This window comes from Cololabis saira, chromosome 11, assembly GCF_033807715.1.
Source record: "Cololabis saira isolate AMF1-May2022 chromosome 11, fColSai1.1, whole genome shotgun sequence".
NCBI lineage: Eukaryota > Metazoa > Chordata > Actinopteri > Beloniformes > Belonidae > Cololabis > Cololabis saira.
Genome location: NC_084597.1, coordinates 47,744,422 through 47,763,271, shown reverse-complemented (window position 1 = coordinate 47,763,271; position 18,850 = coordinate 47,744,422). Strand labels below are relative to the sequence as shown.

At 43.4% G+C, this 18,850-nt stretch overlaps 2 protein-coding genes across 4 annotated transcripts in view; one reads left to right on the top strand and one right to left on the bottom strand.

Moving 5' to 3' along the window:
* Positions 1-18,564, top strand: part of tpm2 (tropomyosin 2 (beta)) — a 49,011-nt gene extending 30,447 nt beyond the window's left edge. Inside the window, exon 9 of one of the 2 annotated variants that reach the window (XM_061734634.1) lies at positions 18,347-18,564. In XM_061734634.1, coding sequence (XP_061590618.1) covers positions 18,347-18,429 — 83 coding nt within the window. In that variant the 3' untranslated portion in view covers positions 18,430-18,564. Of the gene's footprint in view, positions 1-1,437; positions 1,782-18,346 lie in introns of those variants that run through there. The other variant, XM_061734633.1, reaches the window with a different exon arrangement.
* On the bottom strand, positions 11,464-17,857 carry LOC133454831 (SCAN domain-containing protein 3-like). 2 transcript variants are annotated; one of them, XM_061733557.1, is made up of 3 exons: positions 17,763-17,857; positions 13,900-14,033; positions 11,464-13,293 (listed from the first exon to the last, which is right to left on the bottom strand). In XM_061733557.1, exon 3 carries the CDS (start codon positions 13,007-13,009, stop codon positions 11,474-11,476), a length of 1,536 nt encoding a protein of 511 aa, XP_061589541.1. In that variant the 5' UTR covers positions 13,010-13,293; positions 13,900-14,033; positions 17,763-17,857; the 3' UTR covers positions 11,464-11,473. The 2 variants fall into 2 exon arrangements, with proteins under 2 accessions (XP_061589541.1, XP_061589540.1); XM_061733556.1 differs by having other exon boundaries at positions 17,649-17,851.
* Positions 18,565-18,850: the final 286 nt, after the last annotated feature.

Sequence of the window (18,850 nt, the reverse complement as noted above, 5' to 3'; positions counted from 1 at the left end):
CAACACGAAGCTTCAGCTGGTTTCTGTTCTCATCTCAAACATCTGAGAGCTCAGGAGCTATATATATATATATATATATATATATATACATATACTTATATACAGCACTTCATATAATATTACTGTAGTTCACGGATCCACCAACATGCTCGAAATGGAGTAGGAATGAAGTAACCACTTATTGAGTCCTACCCCTGAATCTGACATACATTCTAACATATAATACGACTCAATATAATACTCAATTATATGTATATATAAATATAGTCAAAATCAAAGCAAATAAAATAAAACAAAACAAACGCCCAGCATTAAGTTGTTACTATGTATGTATGTACTAATAGAAGTAATTATAATGCATGGTATTACATTATCATTACTTTACTATAATACTACAATATAATAGAGAACAATAGACAGCAATGGTATAACAATATACTTGAATAACTATATAAGAGTAGATATGCTATATTTGGTTCATATATTTACCTCCAATTATATACATAAAAATGACTATAAATCTATATATCCACATATCTACATATAACTATAAATCAGTATATATTAATAGAGATAAAGATACACAAATACTGTACATATAATTTAACTCAGTATATCCATATACATACCTACATATAACATATCTATATCCATAATATACATCTATATATCTACATATATTAATAAATGTTCATATTTACAAGTTTATTCTCATCTGTATTTTGATACGGTGATATGTATCACCAGCTGTGAGAAGGTTTCCAGTTTCATTACACTTGAATATTTGTCTCCGTTTCCATGTGCTGTCCTTTCATCTGTGTGTGTTGCTGCTTCACTTCTCATGCTCTCCGTGTGTCCGTGTGTGTGTTGCTGCTTCACTTCTCATGCTCTCCGTGTGTCCGTGTGTGTGTTGCTGCTTCACTTCTCATGCTCTCCGTGTGTCCGTGTGTGTGTTGCTGCTTCACTTCTCATGCTCTCCGTGTGTCCGTGTGTGTGTTGCTGCTTCACTTCTCATGCTCTCCGTGTGTCCGTGTGTGTGTTGCTGCTTCACTTCTCATGCTCTCCGTGTGTCCGTGTGTGTGTTGCTGCTTCACTTCTCATGCTCTCCGTGTGTCCGTGTGTGTGTTGCTGCTTCACTTCTCATGCTCTCCGTGTGTCCGTGTGTGTGTTGCTGCTTCACTTCTCATGCTCTCCGTGTGTCCGTGTGTGTGTTGCTGCTTCACTTCTCATGCTCTCCGTGTGTCCGTGTGTGTGTTGCTGCTTCACTTCTCATGCTCTCCGTGTGTCCGTGTGTGTGTTGCTGCTTCACTTCTCATGCTCTCCGTGTGTCCGTGTGTGTGTTGCTGCTTCACTTCTCATGCTCTCCGTGTGTCCGTGTGTGTGTTGCTGCTTCACTTCTCATGCTCTCCGTGTGTCCGTGTGTGTGTCGTCCTCCAGATGAGGTTTATGCTCAGAAGCTGAAGGGCAAGGCTCTGAGCGAGGAGCTGGATCTGGCCCTCAACGACATGACCATGTCGTAGACGCTCGCTCACTTCCTTCCTGCTTCTCCTTCCTGTCTGAACGCTCCCTGCCTTTTCGCCCTTCTCTTCCGTTCAGCTCTGGTATCGTGGGCTGGAAGACTTCAGGAATGTAATGTCCTTGTTCAGGCTGCAGCTCTGTTGTACAGGACTCTCACCAAACTCACTTCACTCCCTCTGCTGCATGTCCTCTGATTCTAAATGAATGTCAAATATCTGTGAATCTGTTGCTCTCTTCATTTCTGTAATAAAGATTTAAAGCTCTTCATGTTTCTGTCTCTTCTCCAGTTTCCCTTGTTTCCTCTCTGTTTCCCTCTCTGATCTTCTTGTATCTCTTTTATCTGTATTTCACAGTTAGAATAAGGCAAGGCAAGTTTATTTGTATAGCACAATTCAACACAAGGTAATTCAAAGTGCTCTACATCAACATTAAAAGCGGCAAGACACAATTAAAACATAAATAACAAATAAAATGAAATAAAATGATAAGAAAATAGGTAAAATAATAGAAACCACAAGTAGTTAAAAAGTAAGGGCAGTATATCCAGCAGGTTCATTACATTCTTACAATGGCAAGAATTACATTACTATACGGTCAAAACGTACAAAGACCGGGTCTGTAGCAACTCATAATGTAATAACGGCTCATAATGTAATAACTTAAATGTAATAAAAGTTCATAATGTAATAATTGGCTCATAATGTAATAAAATCATGAGCGCATAACGTAATAATGGCTTTGCGCATAATGTAATAACAGCTCATAATTTAATAACAGCTCATAATTTAATAACAGCTCATAATGTAATAATGGCTCATATTGTGAGAAAACAGCTGCATTATCATAATTTTTTACCTCTTAAAGGTGCAAATAAAGCAAACAGCATGGGTTTCAGCGCATTAGTAAGCTAAATTAGTGAAACCAATTATTATTATTATAATTTTTTTTTATAATATATTTTTATCCCGGTTTTTTCCCCATTTTATCACCCAGTGCTCCTACCTAACAGGTCCTGGGCATTGCCATCCTCTACCAACCCCGGGAGGGCCCTGCAGGTCTCCTCCTTAACCTGAGGAGTGAGTAGGCCGCATCTTTTCACCAGACAGGGTGGGGCTTCTCCGGCCGGATGTAGCGCGTGGAAGGATCACGTTATTCCGGCTGGATCCTCCCCACCCCATCTGTTCCCCGGTTGGCCAGAGGGGGCATGTGTAGCCCAGGACTGTTGCATGTTTTTGTGAGGGTAGCTCCCATTAGCTACCCAGGGGAACACAGGGAGAACATACAAACTCCACACAGAAAGATCCTTTCACCAACCCCACCCAGGGTGTGGGCACTGAAGTCATGGGAGAACTAACACGCACTTCAGCGCCCACAGCGTCCCCGGCGGGAATCAAACCCAGGACCTTCTTGCTGTGAGACGGCTGCACTACCTGCTGCGCCACCGTGCCCTTCCAATTATTATTTAATAGTAATTTCATTCTCACATTTTATTATGTAAGATGTATAAAGTTGAGCCACTAGTTAGATATTTTGAGCCACATGTTAGATATTTTGGGCCTTTGCAAATGCCATGCTAACTTCCACTGTCTGATTGTTGCAGGTAAGCAGTGCTATTTGTGAACTCCAAAGTTCAAGGTAGGGCTCAGGTAGGATGAGGAGGGCTAGGGGGGTCATCTTTGTTAAACCAAGCCATCCACCTTATATTTTAGCTGCAGCTGAAGTCTCATGTACAAGTCATGTGGAGAAAAAAGAAAAGTAGCTAATCTACCACAGTCCTCAATAAACCACACAAAAAATTAAAGTTGATTTAATTCTTTATAGTGTTTCCACTGAGCAAACACCTTCTCATCAAGCAAGTTTCCTCTGCTCTACGTTTTTAATTGGTCATCTGTGGCTCTATCAACCAGCAACAGGTAAAGGTTCATCAAGGACCTGTATCATACTGTATAGGTACATAACACGCTAAAATATAAGCAGATGTCCTATTTGTTGAAAATAAATCAATCAGACATTAATCTAGTGATTCTAAAAATTAAAAAAAAAAGGAATCAATGAATTTTGTTTCATTCACAGAAAAGGAACAATGAGACTGGGCATAACAATTTTGGTCCTGTTCACACTGGCCCTTTGGGCTAGTAACGTTCAAGGCCCTTTGAGTTAGTAACGTTCAAGGCCATGGAAAGGCCATGGATGATGAGACATATGATGTCATTGTTAAAGCACTGAGAGGGGAATTTCACATTCCTGTAAAAGAAAGAACAAGGGTCCAATAGGTTCCAATAGGTGCCGTTCGGTACCGGAGGGGCTGTGTCGGAGTTGGGAGCATCATGAGAGCTAGAGCACAGGGGGGAGGGGATGTGTGTGGGGAGAAGGTGCCTTAAAAAAAAAAAAAAAAACAGAATATCGTAGACCCTAGCTACTGCAGATTGGCAGTAAGACCAACAATAAATTAAAGCTGCAAGCAGCGATGAACGGGCCCTCGCACGTGCAATTTGCACCAAATAATGTCAAGGATGAGGAGGGCTAGGGGGGTCAGGTAGGATGAGGAGGCTTTGGGGGGCTCAGGTAGGATGAAGAGGGCTAGGGGGGGCTCAGGTAGGATGAGGAGGGTTTGGGGGGCTCATGTAAGATGAGGAAGGTTTGGTGGGGTTAGGTAAGATGAGGAGGGTTTCAGGGGCTCAGGTAGGATGAGGAGGGTTCGGGGGGCTCAGGTAGGATGAGGAGGGCTAGGGGGGTCAGGTAGGATGAGGAGGGTTTGGGGGGCTCAGGTAGGATGAGGAGGGTTTGGTGGGGTCAGGTAAGATGAGGAGGGCTAGGGGGGTCAGGTAGGATGAGGAGGGCTAGGGGGCTCAGGTAGGATGAGGAGGGTTTGGGGGGGTCAGGTAGGATGAGGAGGGCTAGGGGGGTCAGGTAGGATGAGGAGGGTTTGGGGGGGTCAGGTAGGATGAGGGGGGGGTCAGGTAAGATGAGGAGGTTTTGGTGGGGTCAGGTAGGATGAGGAGGGTTTGGTGGGGTCAGGTAAGATGAGGAGGGCTAGGGGGGTCAGGTAGGATGAGGAGGGCTAGGGGGCTCAGGTAAGATGAGGAGGTTTTGGTGGGGTCAGGTAGGATGAGGAGGGTTTGGGGGGCTCAGGTAGGATGAGGGGGGGTCAGGTAAGATGAGGAGGGTTTGGGGGGATCAGGTAGGAGGTAAGAAAGTAATTACCCTTTTCAAAGCTTTGATTTGTAAAAGGCCCTACCACCTGATCCACATAGCCCTCCCGCCATTTCCTCTTACCTGATCCCCCGAGCGCTCCTACCTAGCCTGCCTCTCTTCTTGCCTCATGCCACCCCTAGTCCTCCTCATCTTACCTGACCCCCTAGCCCTCCTCATCTTACCTGACCCCCTAGCCCTCCTCATCCTACCTGACCCCCTAGCCCTCCTCATCTTACCTGAGCCCCCTAGTCCTCCTCATCTTACCTGAGCCCCCTAGTCCTCCTCATCCTACCTGACCCCCCCCAGCCCTCCTCATCTTACCTGACCCCCCCCCAGCCCTCCTCATCTTACCTGAGCCCCCTAGTCCTCCTCATCCTACCTGACCCCCTAGTCCTCCTCATCCTACCTGACCCCCCCCCAGCCCTCCTCATCCTACCTGACCCCCCAGCCCTCCTCATCCTACCTGACCCCCTAGTCCTCCTCATCCTACCTGACCCCCTAGTCCTCCTCATCCTACCTGACCCCCTAGTCCTCCTCATCCTACCTGACCCCCCCCCAGCCCTCCTCATCCTACCTGACCCCCCAGCCCTCCTCATCCTACCTGACCCCCTAGTCCTCCTCATCCTACCTGACCCCCTAGCCCTCCTCATCCTACCTGACCCCCCTAGCCCTCCTCATCCTACCTGACCCCCCCCAGCCCTCCTCATCTTACCTGAGCCCCCTAGTCCTCCTCATCCTACCTGACCCCCCCCAGCCCTCCTCATCTTACCTGAGCCCCCTAGTCCTCCTCATCCTACCTGACCCCCTAGCCCTCCTCATCTTACCTGAGCCCCCTAGTCCTCCTCATCCTACCTGACCCCCCAGTCCTCCTCATCCTACCTGACCCCCCCCAGCCCTCCTCATCTTACCTGAGCCCCCTAGTCCTCCTCATCCTACCTGACCCCCTAGCCCTCCTCATCCTACCTGACCCCCTAGCCCTCCTCATCCTACCTGACCCCCTAGCCCTCCTCATCCTACCTGACCCCCCTAGCCCTCCTCATCCTACCTGACCCCCTAGCGCTCCTGCCTTCTCATCCTCCCTGATCCCTCTACCCCTCCAGATACTGAGGATGGGGAGGGTTTGAACCAGCATGCACCACCCTTTCGTTGGCGCCTTATAGCCCTGCGCAAACCCTCCACACCACCAGTATCCTTGGGGGGAAGACATCTCTCTTAGTGCATTTATCTTTTCATTTTTAGCGTTGAACTCTAAAAGTGGACTTGTGCTACTTAAAGTCAACGGGCTGAAGACCTCTGGCGGGAATTGAACTCTCAGTCTCTTTAACAATGTGCAGCTCTTTACCAGGAGGCCCCACATTCTTGCCTCTTTCCCAGGCTTCCTGGCCAGTTTTCAATCATCAGTAGAAGGACATCATTTTAAAAGTGGTCCAGGTATAAGGTCTGATACCTCTACTTCTCCAGATACTGCGGGCTTGAACCAGCATGCACCACCCTTTCGTTGGCACCTTATAGCCCTGAGCAAACCCTCCACACCCCCAGTATCCTTGGGGGAAGACATCTCTCTTAGTGCATTTTAGGGATGCCCCGATACCGATACCAGTATCGGTATCGGGGCATCCCTAAAATGCCGATACTGCCCTCATATACTCGTACTCGTACTCGTAAAAATCCTCCGATACCACGCACCGATACTTGTAGTTACTGGTTAGCGCCGCTAGGGGGAGACGTTGAGCCGCCCCGCGGCTCCCCGGGTCAGTCTGCAGCCTCGCTGAGCTCTGTGCAGCTCTGTGGCTGTAGCCAGCAGTTCCATGTTTCAGTAAATTCTATCTTCCTTAATTATACAAACTGGACAAACCTTACTCACAGGGAACTTTATTAAACACTCCACCTAACTCACAGTACAACATAAACAATCTCATTGTTACATTCCGGTTAGCCGTTAGCCGAGTTAGCCGCGTTAGCCGCGCCGACAGCCTGCAGTCTGTCTTGCTCCTGTCGTCCCTTATTTTGAAATATGTCCACCCTGCTGACGTCCTGCTTACATTAATTGTCATTGTCACTGCCAGTCCCACTCTAACCGGACTGTAAGGATGGGATTGTTTATGTTCTTCTTCTTCTTCTTCTCTGTTTTATTGGCGGATCGCAACCAACTTTAAGGAGCATACCGCCACCTACTGTACAAGAGTGTGTAACATCATTTCATTTAGCCTGTTTTTTAAATTCTATTTAATTGTTTATGTTGTTTCCAGAGGTGGGTGGAGTAGCCAAAAATTGTACTCAAGTAAAAGTACTGTTACTTCAGAATAATATGACTCAAGTAGAAGTAAACAGTAGTCATCCAAATAATTACTTAAGTAAAAGTAAAAAAGTACTTGGTGAAAAAACTACTCAAGTAGCCTACTGAGTAACTGTTGAGTAACGTCTGAAGTACAAAATAATCATCTTCAGGCAAATTAAATCAATAAAATAAATAAAAAATAAAAAATAGCTAAATTAATCTTAAAGTAAATTCAATTTCTTTAATAAATAATAAAATAATAACAGAATAAAATAAATAAATTAAGCACAAGTATTACAAAATGTCAAGCCTTTGTACTTTTCTTTTTTAACCAGGCAGAACTAGAACAAGCCCATGAACTCATAGAAACTGTGTGTGTGTTTGAGTCTGTGTTAATGTGACAAAACATGCAAAAACAAACATTTTTCCCAAAGAATCACTCAGTGATGTCATGGAATTGACGCGTACGTGGATAAAAGGGATAAAAGAAAAGTAACAGCTCAACGTAGCCCAATGTAGCGGAGTAAGAGTAACAGTTTCTTCTTAACAAATCTACTCAAGTAAAAGTAAAAAGTATAGTGATTCAAAACTACTCCTAAAAGTACAAAATTTCCCAAAATGTACTCAAGTAAATGTAACAGAGTAAATGTAACTCGTTACTACCCACATCTGGTTGTTTCACATGGACGGCTTCAGGTGAAGCACCGCACATGCGCAGTTGATGTACCTGTGAAGAGACTAAAGCACGAAGGAAAGCCCCGCTGGCCGAGTTGTGTTTAAAATTGAATTTCTGTTGCAAATAAAACCTATCTTCCAATTCATTGCATTTTTCATTGCATTTTTAGCCTAGTTATTTTTGTGGTAGAAGTATCGGATCGGTACTCGGTATCGGCGAGTACACAAATTAAAATACTCGTACTCGGTGTGAAAAAAATGGTATCGGGACATCCCTAGTGCATTTATCTTTTCATTTTGAGTGTTGAACTCTAAAAGTGGATTTTGTGCTACTTAAAGACAACTGGATGAAAAAGTCGAATGAAAAGGGAATTGAACTCTCACTCACTCACTCATCTTCTCCCGCTTTATCCGTTCCCGGGTCGCGGGGGCAGCAGCCTCAGCAGGGATGCCCAGACTTCCTTCACCCCAGACACCTCCTCCAGCTCCTCCGAGGGGAGTCCGAGGCGTTCCCAGGCCAGCCGAGAGACATAGTCTCTCCAGCGTGTCCTGGGTCTTCCCCGGGGTCTCCTCCCGGTGGGACATGCCTGGAACACCTCCCTAGGGAGGCGTCCAGGAGGCATCCGGTACAGATGCCCAAGCCACCTCAGCTGACTCCTCTCAATGTGAAAGAGCAGCGGCTCGACTCCGAGCTCCTCCCGGGTGACCGAACTCCTCACCCTATCTCTAAGGGAGCGTCCAGCCACCCTGCGGAGGAAACTCATCTCTAAGGGAGCGTCCAGCCACCCTGCGGAATTGAACTCACAGTCTGTTTAACAACTCTTCCATGGTGCACAATCAGAGGTGTCAAGTAACAAAGTACAAATACTTCGTTACCTTACTTAAGTAGAAATTTTGGTTATTTATACTTCACTGGAGTCATTATTTTTCAGACGACTTTTTACTTTTACTCCTTACATTTTCACGCAATTATCTGTACTTTTTACTCCTTACATTTTAAAAACAGCCTTGTTACTCTATTTCATTTCGGCCTTTAAAAAAAACTATCCAGTTAAATTGCTCCATCCGGATAGAGTGAATTTGGTTGTGGTTGTTTCAGATGTTCTTGTCCAGTTTTGTTCTTACATCCGTTCCCTCAGATTCCTGCAACTAAACTTGGATGTACATTCCAGTAAAGGTTAGGATAAATGATAACATGCCTCTGAAGTTTGACTTTTTGCACCATTACAATACTTATAGGCAACTAGTCATCATATCTTCTGCTCTCTGAAACACATGTTAATGCTCAATAGTACACATATATGGTTCTTTAATATATTTACATTATACTAAGATGCATTCATTTTCAATGGCTTTTGTCCTTAATGGCTTTTTTCTCCTTACATTACTTTTACTTTTATACTTTAAGTAGTTTTGAAACCGGTACTTTATACTTTTACTGGAGTAAAAAACTTGAGTTGATACTTCAACTTCTTCAGGAGTATTTTTAAACTCTAGTATCTATACTTCTACCTGAGTAATGAAGGTATATACTTGTGACACCTCTGGTCATCACCAACTTGTCATCGAGGTCTACACAACTCCATTAGTGACAGTTTACAGCCAGTGGAGGCTCAAACTGTTGAACTTGTCTTTGCTGCCGGTAAACCTATGACCACAAAATAACGTTTATGCATGTGCAATCAAAATCTATGACTGTTTCTGGAATTCAGGCCTTTTGAAAAGAAATGTGCTTCCATACCTGTGACCCAAATGAGAAGTATGTATGGATGGATACACATAAAGTTTGACATAAAGAGTCGTGGGTGGTGTGATCGGACTCGGTATTGAGTCCTTGACATTCATTGGCCTGAATTAGCCCCGCCCCTTCTTCTGATCGGCCAATATCTGATAGTTCCTACTTTCTGCCATAACTTTTGAATGGTTTGATACAGAGAGTCATGGCTGGTTTCATCCGCTAAATGTCCAGGCCTGAAGAATCTACATCAAGTCATACAAGCTTCCACTGCAGCCTGAACGTGCACAAGGGTGTGAGGGCCCGTTCATCGCTGCTTGCAACTTTAATTGTAGAAGTTATTGTGTCCTGCATTTATTGTAGCAATAGTAAACAAAGAAAATGCTCTTTTAAACTACATGAACTACAGCCCCCTCCTTTCTTCCCTAATCTACCCTCTTGTCCTGGCAGCTTTTGAGTTGGTTACTGTAGCGCCACCTATGTACAAATCATAGTCAAACACAAACACAGACTTCTACCCATTAGTCCATTCTTGTTGTCAGTGTGTGCTATAGTGTGACCTTTATACCATGGACTTGACCTATAGGGGAGGATGCGTTAAACAATAACTCTTCTCTTCCTGTTAATGTGGTCCGCCACGTATTGGGGGCGGAGTTATATGGCATCTAAGTTGGTGATCCTGCTGACAGACAGACAGACACAGAGGTGAAAGCATTTCCTTCCACCCCTGCAGGAATGGCAGAGGTAAAAATGGTGATAATGCAACACTTTTCTTACAATATGAGCCGTTATTACATTATGAGCCGTTATTACATTATGAGCTGTTATTACGAGCTTACATTATGAGCTGCGCCAGTAAGGTTCATAATGTAATAAGTTATTACATTATTAAATTATGTGCAAAGCCGTTATTACGTTATGCACTCATGATTTTATTACATTATGAGCCGATTATTACATTATAAACTTTTATTACATTTAAGTTATTACATTATGAGCTGTTATTACATTATGAGCCGTTATTACATTATTAGTTGCTACACGGGTCAAATAGATTATTACAAAAGTAATCTGTAACAATTCGTACGGTGAATTAAACCAATTTGACAATTCTATGCCACAATGCTTGTTTCCAGGTCTTATTTCACGCATTCTGACGAGAATAAGTGGTAATTTAATAATAAATGTGGACTTTAAAGGAGCTTGAGGCCGGATTGTGGCAAGATTTATGAAAAAAATCCGTATACATTTTAAGTTTTCTAGTAATAATGTCAGATGAAGCGTTCCAAACCCAAAAGAGTGAGCCCTCTAGTGCAGGGGTTCTTAACCTTTCTGACCTCGAGGCCCAATTTTTTCAGTACAGAGCGGCCCAGGGCCCGAGCAAAAACCTTGTCAAATAGTGTGATCATCACGGACTTTAATGAAACATGTCAATGTTAACATGCACACGTCAAGCTTGATTTATACTAGGACAAATCAATCAGTTCAGGCTTATTAATAAAAAAAGATCAATAATTAGATTTTACTTAAATAAAAAAGGAAGGACTCAGAATAAAAAATATATATCCATATAAATCAATCAATGGATGGTAGTAGAGCGGGTCGTCCAATGATCGGAAGGTCGGCAGTTCGAATCCCGCTCCGTCCCAGTGGCTGTCATAGTGTCCTTGGGCAAGACACCTTACCCACCTGGCCCCGTGTGAATGTTTTTGAATGTTTGGTGGTGGTCGGAAGGGCCGACTGACGCTTCTGTCACTCTGCAGGGCAGCTGTGGCTACAAACATAGCAGCTTTGGCTACAAACGTAGCTACCACCATCGGTGAGAATGTGTAGGAATGAATAATGGTCTCTGTAAAAAGCGCTCTGGGTGCCTTGAAGGGCGCTATATAAAACCAAGCCATTATTATTAATAAAATGTAAAATAATTACATGTTTTTAAATTAAATAAACTGTAAATAAAATTGAAATAAAGTGCAAATGAAACTATATTTGTGCATAGCAGAACCAGAATAATCTTTATTTTCTTTCATATACATATTAACAAAAAAATACAATATCCTTATCTGCAGCTCCTAATGAGACACTTGGGCCACAATCAGGTCCAGTCTGGGTGGAATGGGGGAAAGGCTCACTTTCAGAGTAGCATCCAGCGTTGCTCTGAGTCTGTTTCGGGCTTTGGGCTTAGTTGTGGCCACGATGGAGAATCCTGACTCACACAGGTACGTTGTTGTGAATGGGAGGAGTTGTTTCACAGCAAGACATGGGTACTCCTTGGAGACAGCAATCCAGAAGGAGCCCAGGTCCAGTTTGCCCCACTGCAACTTTAAAGTGCTGTCGGTGGAAACTTCCAGAAGCTGGGATTCCAGATGTGAGGGCAAAGCAACATCATTTGCAGTGAGATCCACAGAAAACGGGTCCAAAATCCACATGTGTCCCTCTCTGGGATCCTCAGGAAAGTAGTCTTCAAATTTCTCTGCCAGTTGTGAGAGGTGCTGAGAGACTGAGTCACTGATGTTCACATGGGGGAAGTCTTCCAAAATGACCGACAAAAGTGGAAACATGTCCATTCTCTTTTCCTGGGTCATCTTGGTCCACAAAGCAAGTTTCCTCTTGAACGCTTGAACTTTGTCTGGAACGACAAAAATGTTGCTGGTTCTTCCTTGAAGGGAGATGTTCAGCTGGTTCAGTAGGGAAAAAATGTCACTGAGGTAGGCAAGTTTAGCTGTGAACTTTGTGTTTGCAAAGTGATGTGCAAGATGATACTTTTTCTCAGTGAGAAATGAGAACACCTCATTCCTCAGTTCAAACAGCCGGTTGAGGACCAGTCCTCTTGAGAGCCATCTCACTTCACTGTGATAGAGCAGCTGGATGTGATCTGCTTCCATTTCCTCACACAGTTTAGCAAAACATCTGGAGTTCACAGCATTGTTTTTAATGAAGTTGATGGTTTTCACACTTACATCCATCACCTCGTGGAACTCTGGTGACATCTTTTTTGCTGCGAGGCTTTCACGGTGGAGAAAACAGTGTGTCCATTTAGCTTCTTGTGCACGATCCAGAATCTGTCTGATGACGGCGTGATGCTTGCCAGTCATTGATGCTGCACCGTCACTGCACACCCGGACACAATTCTGCCAGTCCATGCCGTTCTCACTGAAAAAGTTATCCATGCAGCGGAAGCATTCCTGAGCCGTAGTCCGTGTTGGTAGCTCTCGACAAAACAGTATGTCTTCGTGCAAACTACTGTCCCAGCGATAGCGAACAAAAACCAGCAGCAGTGCAGCATTTGTGACATCAGTGGACTCGTCAAGTTGCAAAGAAAAAAATGGGCTACTTTTTACTCTTTCGATGAGTTGTTGCTGTATGTCTGAGGCCATGTCCACGATACGGTGACTCACAGTGTCGTTTGAGAGTGGGATGGTCAGCAATTTTTTTGCAGCGGCCTCTCCGATCATCTCACGGCACATATCAACAGCAGCAGGCAGAACCAACTCCTCTGCTATGGTGAAAGCTTTCTTCCTCTGTGCCACACGTCTGGCAACGAGGTAGCTAGCTTTCAATGCACATTTAGAGGTACCAGTCAGTGACACGATAGATTTTTTCTGCATCTGCAACTCATCTTCTCTTCTCTTGAAAAATTCCACCGGCTTTCCCACAAGCGTCGGATGCTTGGTCCTCTAGATGCCGCTGTAGTTTTGAGGGCTTCAGTGCTTCGTTGGATAGAGTTAATCCACACTCCACACACTGGGCTCTCGGCACCGCCGCGCTACCTCCGTTTACGAAGCCGTACTTGAAGTCCGGATTGTACTTGCGCATGAATTTACTTTTGGTGGGGTTGTCGTCTTCATTTTTCCGTTTTAGGTATTTCTCCATCGTGTTGGCGTATGTTGCACTGGAAAATAAAGGATAAATGATCAGGCCAGTGATACAGTGTTTCCTCAAACCAGAGCTTTTAGTTATCTTTTTAAATCACATTTTACATCAACACTTCTTTGCAAACTGTTAAGTTTAAACCATATTTTAAATCATATCTGTAAACTGCACACTTAAGTTACTTTAGGTTTAACCTGCAGTACACAAATGGTAAAATACATTCAAACAAAAATCTTAATAAAGCTACAAAATAATATAGCCTACAAGCAACAAACAATTTCTTATTGGCTTACCTTCACTAAGTCTTGTGAAAATTAACTTTATCTCAGGGAAATTCACCTTTTTAATACAAAAACTGCTACATACATAGTAACTAAACAATTAACCTGAACAAATATGGTCTTTGCCTTAACGAAATGTAATAAAAAACATTCACTCATGCACAACGCATGTCAGTATTGAGTAATTCCACAAGATGGCGGCAAACGCACGTGTTTACTCTTGAACACAAAGAAAATATACTTTTTAACTTAATAAAACATCACAAAAATATTCTCCTCAAAGCTAAAACATATTAAGAAATTATTGAGTACCAGTTCCACGGTTAAACTAATTTAAAACATACCTGGAAAATAAAGGATCCCACTGCGCTCGCTCTCCCCCGTTGCTGGGTCGACCACAATCCTTGATCCTGGCAGATCCAAGCCGACTCTGAGCGCAGACCAAGTAAACGATCCCTTATCCTGGCGGATTTAGGATCTGAAAATAATAAAGGATAAAGCAGGTAGATGAGTGTCCGAGGTAAATAGAACGTGCCGCAGCATTATTCTCCTCTTTTATAGAGCTCCCCCGTCTTCTTCCTCTGCTGGGTTCCCTCCTCCACCGGCTGGCAGTCAGTAACAGCGCCACCACATGGTCGGGATGCAGTCTCGCGGCCCCCGCAGCCCAAACGTAGAAAACTGAATTCTTTTTGCGGCCCACTAGGGGGCGCTCGGCCCTATGGTTAAGAATCACTGCTCTAGTGTATCTCTCCTTTGCCTTGAACAGGCTGTGTGCTGCAAAATGTGCTGCAATTCGGTCCCGAATTTCCCGCGCTGTCCTGCGGATGTGACGTCACATGACGCTGCATGTGCGTTCTCCCCGTTCCCCCGTGCCGGCTTCACTGTTGGCTGCAGTACCCCCAACGGCCGTCGTGGTGAAGGGTGGCGCTAGAGAGTCTCATTTCTTAAAAGGAGCCTCAAGCTCCTTTCAGTTACATGTAAGCAAGTAAAAACAAGGCAGTAGGTCAGAGACTTTCTCTGAAATTAATGTTTTTCTTACTATATTTAAAGTTGTAGGCTTCAGTTGGTCACCTTTTCTAGATCTGCACTATGACAGTGACCACAACAAATCTGTATGGAAGATTAATACTGGTACAGTACAAGAAACCAGTACAAGAAACCTGAAAGCTGTTCTACAGTGATGGAGGAAACGAGGAGTAGAGATGAGGAGGCTCTAAATCATAACCAACGGAATAACGTGAGACTGATGAGCTTGGAAAAAGACTTTATTATTAAAACATCATTTATCTGCGTATCGTTTGATCTTTGTTTTTTTTTTGTTTCTGGGACAAAAACTTTTTTTTTTCGGTTTTAAAAGCAAAATGTAAAAAAAAACATAATTTGTCTGATTCGTGTGATGAAATGCAGGAAACATAAGGAAAATAATTTAGCTTTGTCACAAATGGCAAGTTGTGAGAGTAAAGACATCAGGGGGAGTATGGATTCACATACTCCCCCTGAGTTATTCAGCTTAAAGGCCTGATGATCCAACACGGAGGTAGAAATAATGCTCTTTCATTCCGGCTTAATATCAGCATGTGTCTGTATGACAAAGTCTAAAAAGAGCTTTGTTTAGAGACACTTTAGATCTGACTTTAACAAACTGAAAGAAGCTCCTGGACCAGGACCTGGATCATAAGGAGAAACCTGGACCAGGACCTGGATCATAAGGGGGTAGAAACCTGGACCAGGACCTGGATCATAAGGAGAAACCTGGACCAGGACCTGGATCATAAGGGGGTAGAAACCTGGACCAGGACCTGGATCATAAGGGGGTAGAAACCTGGACCAGGACCTGGATCATAAGGGGGTAGAAACCTGGACCAGGACCTGGATCATAAGGGGGTAGAAACCTGGACCAGGACCTGGATCATAAGGAGAAACCTGGACCAGGACCTGGATCATAAGGGGGGTAGAAACCTGGACCAGGACCTGGATCATAAGGGGGTAGAAACCTGGACCAGGACCTGGATCATAAGGGGGTAGAAACCTGGACCAGGACCTGGATCATAAGGGGGTAGAAACCTGGACCAGGACCTGGATCATAAGGGGGTAGAAACCTGGACCAGGACCTGGATCATAAGGGGGTAGAAACCTGGACCAGGACCTGGATCATAAGGAGAAACCTGGACCAGGACCTGGATCATAAGGGGGTAGAAACCTGGACCAGGACCTGGATCATAAGGAGAAACCTGGACCAGGACCTGGATCATAAGGGGGTAGAAACCTGGACCAGGACCTGGATCATAAGGAGAAACCTAGACCAGGACCTGGATCATAAGGGGGACCCTCCTGCTGAAGAACAGCTGGGTAGAGCAGGAAAAGAGAGATAGGAAAGAGAGGATGAAAAACAGAGAAAGAAGAGACATACAATGTACGTCCGAAATACCATACTATACTCAAAAAGTATACTTTAGTTGGGCACACTTTTGAGTAAATATCAGTAGTGTGCATTAATTGGGACGTACTACTCCTCTGAGTAGTACGGCCCTTCCTCCTGTCTCAGCAGCAGTAGCAGCACCGCTGCTCTTTCCCGTTTATCCTGGATCCTGAATCTGTTGTATCTGAGCTTTCCTAAAGGTATAAAAGATATCACATCTTTTGACCCATTCCATGAATGTTGGGAGTTAGTCAGATTTCCAATTGCGGAGGATAAGTGTCCGGGCTATGAGAGAAGAAAATGCAATAAAATTGGCTTGAGGAGAGAGAGGTAACTGGTGCATCATCCGTGGGAACTCCAAATATAGCAGTCATAGGGTTGGGTTCAATAATTATATGATAAATGGTCGAGAAGGCATCGAAAATATTCTTCCAAAATGTCGTAAGAGACATGCAACCCCAGAACATATGTCCTACAGAGGCTCCAGGTGACATCTTATACAAGTAGGGTCAACATCAGGATACATTTTAGATAGTTTTTCTCTGAATGAATTACTTTGAATTGAATCAAACAATGTCTAAGACATAAAGAGGTGGTATGAATGCGCCCCAGAGAGCGTTCCCAGATCCCCTCTTCCAGCTGTAAATTTAGATCTTGTTCCCAGGCTGATTTGGTCTTGTCCAAGAGAGGAGGGCCGATATCCTGTATAGTCATATATATCTTTGAAATACTACCCTTGTTGTATGGATTCCAGTCTAGTATAGTGTCTATTATGCTCTTGTCTGGCATGGTTGGGAATAAAAAATGTTCTCTAGCAAAACTACGAACTTGGAGGAATCTGAAAAAGTGAACACTAGGTATCTCATGGACATTTTGAAGGGTTTCAAAAGAGGCAAATGTGCCGTCTTTATATAGGTCACTAAAGAAAATCAGACCCTTGAGGTGCCATGTCTTAAAAGCCGAGTCCGCCTGTGAGGGCGGAAAGAAATGATTAAAAATACTATTGGGGAAAATGAATAATAATGAACTACCACGCTAACTAAAATGTGTTGAAAAAGGTGATATTAGAGGCTTACCTTTGCACAGAAGAAATTTTAAGACAGGTCAAGGTTGTCTTAAAGTTAAGAAAAAAGTCAAGAACAAATTTGAGAACTTTTATTTCAAGAATACCATTTATTCTTAAGTTTTTTCTTAAGAAGAAACTTAAGAAGAAAGTTGAGAAAATACTTAAGAACTTTTTTGGAGAATATGACTTCTTCTCTTTTTTCTTCTTAAGACTGAACTTAAGAAAAAAATGACACTTAAGATTTTTTTTCTTAAGAATGTTTTGTGAATCCGGCCACAGGTCTGCTCAAAGTTCAGTGATGAGGAGCTCCACTGAACTATTTGTTATAATTTTGATTATTTAATTCTTTATTGATTTCATAAAATATTCAAATTTTTTGAGATTTTTTATTTGGGGTTTTCATAAGCTGTGGGCCATAATCATTAAAATTATAACAAATAAAGGCTTGAAATATCTCACTTTGCATGTAGTGGGAAATAATATATTTGTTTCAGCTTTAGTTGGATTTACTGAAACGAATTAAGTTTAGCAATATATTCTAATTTTCTGACCTTCACCTCTATATTATGACCAATAAATAAGAGCATAATATATGTCCCATATCACACCATATCAAGCTCAGGGGATGTTTCAGGTATGAGGAACTGTGCAACAGATGCCTGGCTCCTCTGGGATGTTATATTACGTTTGTGGAGGTTCCTGCAGCATGCTCTCTGACACACCTCCGGGAGACCTGTGTTTCCTCTTTTAGGACGAGGTGGGGTGTCTGGAGCCTCTGGAGACATCTTGACTTGACTTGACTATATTTGTATGTATGTTCTGTGAAAAAGAAAAAAATATTATCTTTATGTATAACTGTTCTCTTATACCTTGCCTTCAATAAAAAAACAAACACCCAGCATTTAGCTTCTATAATAATAGAAGTAATTATGATACGTAGTATTACATTATCATTACTTTACTATAATACTACAATATAATAGAGAACAATAGACAGCAATGGTATAACAATATACTTGAACAACTATATAAGAGTAGATATGCTATATATACACTGGTTCATATATTTACCTCCAATTATATACATAAAAATGACTATAAATCTATATATCGACATATCTACATATAACTATAAATCAGTATATATTAATAGAGATAAAGATACACAAATACTGTACGTATAATATAACTCAATATATCCATATACCTACTATATATAACATATCTATATCCATAATATACATCTATATATCTACATATATTCATAAGTGTTCATATCTACTTGTTCATTCATTTTTGTCTTCAGAGAAAGTGACCCAAGCCAAGGAGGAAAACCTGGACATGCACCAGGTGTTGGACCAAACCCTGCTGGAGCTCAACAACCTGTAACCACCACTGAGACAGGAAAAGAAGAGCTGGAGGACACTCGTCCCTCCTCTCCCTGCCCGTACCGTTACCAGTGGACACTCGTCCCTCCTCTCCCTGCCCGTACCGTTACCAGTGGACACTCGTCCCTCCTCTCCCTGCCCGTACCGTTACCAGTGGACACTCGTCCCTCCTCTCCCTGCCCGTACCGTTACCAGTGGACACTCGTCCGTCCTCTCCCTGCCCGTACCGTTACCAGTGGACACTCGTCCCTCCTCTCCCTGCCCGTACCGTTACCAGTGGACACTCGTCCCTCCTCTCCCTGCCCGTACCGTTACCAGTGGACACTCGTCCCTCCTCTCCCTGCCCGTACCGTTACCAGTGGACACTCGTCCGTCCTCTCCCTGCCCGTACCGTTACCAGTGGACACTCGTCCCTCCTCTCC